The 7,294-nt window shown below is 46.4% G+C and overlaps 3 protein-coding genes across 3 annotated transcripts; 1 reads left to right on the top strand and 2 right to left on the bottom strand.

Annotated features, from left to right (window-relative positions):
* Window positions 1–233: 233 nt before the first annotated feature.
* On the bottom strand, window positions 234–838 carry PHALS_15195 (uncharacterized protein). The gene has a single exon (XM_036407242.1). The coding sequence runs from the start codon at window positions 675–677 to the stop codon at window positions 492–494; it is 186 nt and encodes a 61-aa protein (XP_036263484.1). The 5' UTR covers window positions 678–838; the 3' UTR covers window positions 234–491.
* A 1-nt stretch (window position 839) lies between these two features.
* PHALS_06904 (Nuclear protein, contains WD40 repeats) lies at window positions 840–4,251 on the top strand (the record flags this gene model as incomplete). Its single annotated transcript, XM_024720276.1, has 2 exons — window positions 840–951; window positions 1,022–4,251. The coding sequence occupies 2 exons, from the start codon at window positions 840–842 to the stop codon at window positions 4,249–4,251; spliced, it is 3,342 nt and encodes a 1,113-aa protein (XP_024585491.1).
* A 252-nt stretch (window positions 4,252–4,503) lies between these two features.
* Window positions 4,504–5,583, bottom strand: PHALS_06903 (hypothetical protein F443_01377; the record flags this gene model as incomplete). Its single annotated transcript, XM_024720275.1, has 4 exons — window positions 4,504–4,731; window positions 4,800–5,069; window positions 5,131–5,334; window positions 5,422–5,583. The coding sequence occupies 4 exons, from the start codon at window positions 5,581–5,583 to the stop codon at window positions 4,504–4,506; spliced, it is 864 nt and encodes a 287-aa protein (XP_024585490.1).
* Between the last annotated feature and the right edge of the window lie 1,711 nt (window positions 5,584–7,294).

Here is a 7,294-nt window from a genome sequence, read left to right as displayed (position 1 = left end):
CTTAGGCTTATATTTTCGGACACGCGCAGTAATAGACACCAGCTTATATTTTCGGACACACCGGCTGCATGCCGTTCTTCGCGATTGAAGTAGATAAAATTAATTCATTTTCATTATCACTATATATATAAATTTTAATCTATCCAGAAATAAGGAAATAAACACCATGGACTCTCGATTTATGTAATCCCACGATAATATTTACATCACGAAAAAGTGTAATGTGAATTCTTACAGCAGTACAGTATTTTATTTTGCATAATTGTTGCGTAATTAATAGTACAGTGCGTACTCCGTCGAATTGAGCCACTTTGTGACATCATTCCCGAACAACATCTTCTTTAAAGACCCAATACCTTCTCTAGACATCATTGAAGTTATTCTTACCTTGCCGCATGCTTGGTTGCCGCTGGACGAAAGCGTTTGCGTGGGGTAAACCGACCAAGAACTTCAATTTGAACATTCATTTGACGATGGTAGTGAGCGCGTGGCTACTCTGCTGGTAGGCCGCAAGCTGCTGCATTCCGATTGCAGTGGTGCACAGAAAGACATCGACGGTGAACGACGTTGTGATACATCGTGTCATAGTCGTTATTTTCTGTATCAGAAAAGTATAAATGACACACCATAGAAAAGAATGATGATACGCGATTGAAGCGAAGTGAAAAAAATAGCATCTAAGAGTAAGATCGAGATATGACATTGATCAGTACGGATTTTGCCTCTAAATTTTCGTAATTTGTTTGACTCGAAAATACTTGATAATTAAGAGAGAAAATCAAAAAAGTGTCGCCCTTCCTAACGTTAGCCCCCCAGCGATTTCCATTGAACCTTGAGTCATGAGTGTGCGTAGCGATAGCGGTCATAGCCGCAACAGCAGCACGGCAAGCAGCGGTCTACCACCACCTCCTCCCCCTGGAAGTGCTCCTATGCCGCCCAACATCAGCGCAGGTTAGTCACGATTCGCGAAAAATAAGTAAAGGTGCTAACGTACTAGTGATGAATATGCTCTCTAATGAAGCGCGCTTTTCGTTACTGGACCACGTGTCTCCCGAAGTGACACCGAGTAATCCGCTACATCAATTGCTACAGCATCAGCCGCAGCTTCCCCCCGCACCCCTTCCGCCCTATTCCATGGGTGGTCCTAGCCAGTTTATCCAGCCTTTTCCTGCCTCATCCTCCACTTCCATGCCAATGGTTAGCTCTCACATGCGCTCCATGCCTTCGATGGTCTTGCCAAGCGCGTTATCGCCTCAATTTCAGCAAAATGTAGGGACCTTTCCGCCGCCAAGACCGGCTCCGCTACCTCCCTCCTTTTCCCCATTCCAGCCAATGCCTGGTTTTTCTTCGACCAGTGGTGGCATGTTTCCTTCTGCTTCGCGGAGTGCGGCTGCTATGACAATAGATAGCAGTCGTAACAATGACTTCGGTGCCTCCGCCTCTAGCTCAGTGGCAGGATCCCCTAGACGTGCAGGCAGTGCCACTGGATTTGGAGCTGCAGATGTTCCCACAACACCTCCTGGGGTTGAGATTTTCGGGAAGGAAGTAGAGTATCACTCGCGTGGAGAGAATGTCCCCGGTGAGAGCAGATCACTAGAAGTTATGCCAATTACGCTGTACAATTCAGAACGTACGTCGCAACTTGGGAACTTGATTTCGGTAAACGAGCACTATATTTCATATCCAATCAGGAATGGGTTGATACGTGTGATTAGTCAAAATTCGGTTGATCGCCTCTTGCTTAGAAAGCACGAACACCACGCGGTAACAGAATTGGCGTTCTTTGACTGCAGGTCAGAATTAATGTTGAGTTCCGGAACAGATCACCATATTGCAATTTGGACGATTAAAAATGACCCAATGAGTCGCGAATTGATTAAACTGCTGCCTACACAGGCCCAACGTGTTAAATGGCATCCATCTGATTCGAACAAGATTGCGGTCGCCAATGGTAGCGTGGTATTTATCACCGAGCTGTCGGGAGTTAGTGCTGATGGCTCTGGAGCTCAAAACTTGTATGACATTAGTGTTGTTTGTGGCCAGATGTCCGGCCAGATTAATGATATGGCATTTTCGCCTGGAAGGGGCGAGTGTATAATAACAGCTGGCAATGATGGATTTGTACACGTATATCGCATTCAAGGAAAAATTTCTGGGCAAGCTGCTGAATTCATCCAGCGCTTTGAGCCATTTAGCGGTGCAGCTGTCAACAGTTTACATTTTTTTGGTGGCAATTATATGAATCAGCCAGGCCTTTTTATTGGTGGCGAATCAAACACTCGCTTGTCGTTGTGGGATGTTCCGCTGACAGAGAGTACGCTTCCCATATGTAATCAGAACGTAAAGTTGCGGGATGAGACCCATGTGGATTCGTCAATGATTTATGAGACGATATTAGACCCAACTACTCAATTCTTGTTCGTGGCTGATCGTGCCAAGCCTCTTATCTATGTCCTCCACCTGGCTCCTAGTTCAGATGTCCGCTCAGCTCGTCGATTTGACAATGTAACAGAGTTCACTTTAGCATATCCTGTGCTCAGTATGGGCTTGCTGAACCGTATGGGTCAGAGTCAGCCAGCACACGATCGTAGCGATACAAACTCCGCACTGGGTGGACTCAATTTCATCATGCAGCTGTATTGTCTACAGACACAGGCAATTCAGCGGTATCATGTCGGGGCTCAAGAATGTTACTATTCTGGTGTGCGTGGATCTATTGAGGATGAAGTTGAGACTGGTGAAAATGTTGGACAAACGGTAGGTGCTGTGACAACCGAAGGAGAGGGACCATTTCAGACTACAGCTGAGTCGCCACGCGCTACACCTGCGCTTACAATAGCTCCTGAGACAGAAATTGATGTTCGGGCTCCTGAAGAGAATGATGGCGAAGAATTTGATGGTAGTACCGACCGACATGCCCCACTAAATACGGGACTTCTACGGACTCCAACTTCACCAGGAGCTCGAAGTACTCGAAGCACTCGTAGTGCTGGTGTTCGGTCGCTGCAGTTAGCAACAGGTGATGATGTAGGGTCAGTTGGAGATGATGGACAGCCTCCTAGCTTGCGATATTACAACCGCTCGTCTCCGTCGTCTTCAGTTCGTGCACTTCAAGATGAAGGTTCTGTACAGTATGAGCCTTCTATTGATGATACGTTAAGCGAAACTCAGCAGCAATCGCTTCTCACTTCTCTTCGGCGTATGGAGGTGGCACAGCTCCATCGCGATGAGGAGCTTCGTGAACAGATGCGCTCGATACTGGGCAGCGTAGGCAATCATTTGACACAGCAGGTTTCTATTCAGGTTGAAAAATCCATTCAAAAGCAGCTGCAAACTGTGTTAGTTCCCGCTATGGGCCGAATTGTGCTGCACACTATGGAAAATAATTTTATGAAGCCGGTACAGAATGGATTTCAGCACGTGATTAGCGAAAAGCTTATCCCGCTAATCGAGCAAAAACTGGATAACTCATTGGCAACGTCGCTGCCTGACCAGCTGGCTAACGGTGTCGATGAAATGGTACAACGCGTAGTTGAAGATGTCCGCCAGCCTGTGCGCGAGTCGTTTCGTGAGTGTTTTCAGGACATTTTGATTCCGTCGTTCCAGGCTGCTACTCAGAAAATGTTTGAGCAAATCAATGACACTTTCGTGCACGGCACTCGAAGTGCATTTGAGAGTAGCGGGCAAAGTAGCAGCAACGCAAAGGTCGCAAATCAACTGGAACAATTAACAAAGGTAGTGGAAAGCTTGTCCAATAGAGTCGAGCAACTCAGTTCAGCAGTCGTCACTGGAGGCTCAAATGGAGCAATTGTCCCCGCTGCCAAATCTATCGAGGAGATTCATTTAGAAGCACAGAAGAACACGGTCCTGGACTGTCTTTCACGCAACGATTGGGAAGAGGCGTTCAAATTTGCACTTGGTGCTCAGAACGTGAAGATCGTGGCGTTTGCGTGCCAAGAATGCGACCCTCGACTCGTTCTTAGCAGCCGTCCGCCCAAGCTTTCGCAGATGCTAATTTTGTGCCTGGTTCAGCAATTAGGTGCTGACCTCGTTGACGACCTAGAAACAAAACTAAACTGGCTGCGCGAGTCCCTTCTAGTTATGGATGTGAGCGATCAAACAATCGCGGGATTTGTGACTAGTGTTCTACAAGAACTGCAGTCCAGTCTAAATAGCGTTCCGGCGCAGTATCGTGACTCGCAGTACACGCTACTTTATCATGTATTGAACTCAATGCTAAATTTAGCGTAATTGATCAACTCTCGGTGAAGGTAGATAAGGTTTTAAAGAGTACTGATTATCTGGTATTGTCTCGGTTATCTGCTAGACCATTTTGTACGTGTATCCTATATCGTTTTGTCATAATCTTGGTCGGGAAGAAATTGGCGAGATATGTTTGCGCAAAATTTTGACTGGCCACGAAACGAAATCGAAGATTGGTGAAGAAAGAGCGTTTTATCCAACCACAAGTAAATTGTTCCGCTCACCCCACCTTTAAGCACATTACTGGTCCGGAACAACAACCTCACCATCAAAAAGTCTTGCAATTTCATCGCTTACTTCTTTGACTCTAAATTCGTCTCGTCCTTCGATTGATAGGCAGGTGTTAAATGTCTTATCTTTCTTGTCTTCCGCCAAATTAACGTAACTTCCAATTGCGATGTGTGGGTGCGCATTCTGCACCACAGTCAGCTGTTTCGCAATGTCACCTTCAACCTTGAGCGTATGAACCTTCAACAAGACAAAAGTCATTAGCATTAAGCAATCAATGAAACGTTATATCGGATGCCGTTACGAACAATTGCGCGGAAAACTGGTACGCCAACAAAATGCTCTTCGTTCGATGTAAGCATTGAGCGAACCATTGACGGGATGCCGGGCAGAATATAAACGTTTTCAACAACCGCAATAGGCGTCCAAAATTTCGTTATCAGCGTCCTGCATCCGGCAGGCAATAGTGCCATGCGCTTACGCTCTGGCGTCATTTTTGCCTTACGTTTCGCCATAGCAGCTTCTAGCTTCATCATCGTAGCTTCATGAAATTTAACTCCAAGACCAAATGCTTTCGCCTGAGTTCAAAAACGATGACATACGCTTAACTAACAACAAAAGCACAGTTTAAAAGTTTACCACACTGTTGTAAGTGATGTCATCGTGGGTGGGCCCGATACCTCCCGTCGTGAAAACGTAGCCACTAGGGCCTACCATTTGCGAAAGCTGTTTTACCGTGCATACGATATCCTCCTCCTCGTCAGGAATTACCACGACGCGTTTTAGGTCAATTCCCCTACGAAACATGAATTTGGATATCCAGTGCGAGTTAGTGTCTAGTGTCTGGAGAACATGAGGAATGAAGAAAATAGGTCATAAAGCGATGATTAGTTTTATCAGACTCTCGAGCAGTTTGAATGTACTGATGACCTTTCCAGTGAGAACTTCATTAGCTATAACACAGACCGCAGCACATGGAGCGGACTTTTGGGTTGAAAACAAGCAAGTATTAAAAGCAAGTAGTTGCTTGTAACAGCGGCTTCGATAAAGCAATGTGCTTGACAGACGACCTGCCAGCTGATTTTTCGACATAAAGAAAGTGTTTGAGAGTAAACTAAAATATCACATAAAATAAGTGGTTTCACCTAACTTAAGATCGCCTTGAAATTTTTCCTTGGAGAAGATACCCATTTGATAGCTTTGAACAATGCCATACTTTCAAGCATTTGGCATATTAAATATTTTTTAAGAGTGATTGCCATGCGCCGAATGCAACTTGTTATCGAACAGGATCTGGTCGCACACCGACCCATTCACTTGGACGTGTGCTGGCGAGGAGGTAGATAAGCCAGGTAGCAGACGTGATTCCCGTCATGAGGTTTACTTCGCGAAACGTACCTACACCGGCTTGCATTCCAACAAGATCAAGCGGTGGAAGATCACATTCGCAATATCGATGAAGCACTTCCTACCATAAAATTCGAACTCCTTAAAATCGAATGCACCACATAGGATGTTGACCTTCGTGCGCTCCAGCTTTAAGCAGGCTTCTTTAGCCCTCAATTTCACGCGCAGTTTGCGGCCGGGGAGCTTTGATACTTGCCCGATCGCAAGCTCAGACGACCGAGAACTTCGTTACCATGGTGCTTGCCAGCCAGCGACACCATGACTATCTGGAGCGGAGTTTTGGCGAACGTTCAACCGGTTTCGATTTCCATGTCGTATTTGGCGCGCGGAAGCTTATAAGGACGCGTCTACTCCATGCAAGCTGAGATGAACGTCTTCACTAACAGAGGCAGACTGGTGCTCAATCGCTTCAATATCACAAGCGAGGGGCTTTGGAATCTCCACACGACGACGCGCAGCTTCGACTTCAGCGTTATCTCGCCAAATCGTCTCTTGCTGCCGTAACAAGTCCGCCATCGTCGAGCGTCTGTCGATACTTGGATGCGGAGAAGCATTGACAAAAGGCTGCGCGAGATCCATCGACTTGTCAGGAGGTGAGTAGGCGACAGATGGGTTCGCCTCTATGAGTTCATCATCGGGGTCGACCGCATCAGGCGCAATGGCCGACAGAGCGGGAAACGCAGACGTCGAAGGCGAGGTGGAGAAGGGTGGGATGCCACGGCTTAGTGGATGAGCGCCTGGCGATTAGCCAGCTGGAGGTATTAGGCCAGCACAGGAATTGAGCAAGATGGGTTGACCGTGGTACCCCGCTGGGATACTGATGGCGGAGCCAGGAGTCGATCCGATTACAGCGCGCGAAGGCAAATGGAGCATTTAGATGTATCATATCTAAGAAGGAAAGGGAGATGACAGCCGGAGCGGTGAGTTCGGGAAGGAGGGTTCTTCTTAAAGATTGACTTGTGGGGGTTGCCAGCAAATTGAAAAGTTCAGTATCACATAGCTCAAGTAAGCATAGCGTGACTTAAGGTTTCTAATCAATGTCAAGTTTGTATTGTCTCAACTGAGGCATTTTTAAAACTAAATCAAGATTGTCATTGGAATATACTTGTTTTACCTCCGAAGTTCCAAAAGTAGATGCTAAGCAAATAATTAGCTTCGGCGTATTCGCAGCCGCCCCATTGGCCCTCCAAATTTTCTATGCATCATATATGGAAGTATTTCTGCTCGATAATCATTTCATTGCGAGCAAAGGGTTCATTTGTGGAATCTGCGTTGGCTTACTGCTCCCAATCATTCAATGTGGTTTTCCACATCCGATAATTGTGTTCGTGAGTGTAATGGGGTCACACATACCCTGGTATAGGTGTGTGTGTCACACCGGATGGGCATGATGTGG

Source organism: Plasmopara halstedii (genome assembly GCF_900000015.1).
Source record: "Plasmopara halstedii genome assembly, contig: Scaffold_3060, whole genome shotgun sequence".
In the NCBI taxonomy this organism is placed as follows: Eukaryota; Oomycota; class Peronosporomycetes; order Peronosporales; family Peronosporaceae; genus Plasmopara; species Plasmopara halstedii.
The sequence above is the reverse complement of the archived record's forward strand: the minus strand, read 5'-3'. Positions and strand labels throughout refer to the sequence as shown.

Excerpts from the sequence above, each read along its gene's own strand:
- PHALS_15195 (XM_036407242.1), bottom strand. The coding sequence starts at position 677 with ATGCTATTTTTTTCACTTCGCTTCAATCGCGTATCATCATTCTTTTCT.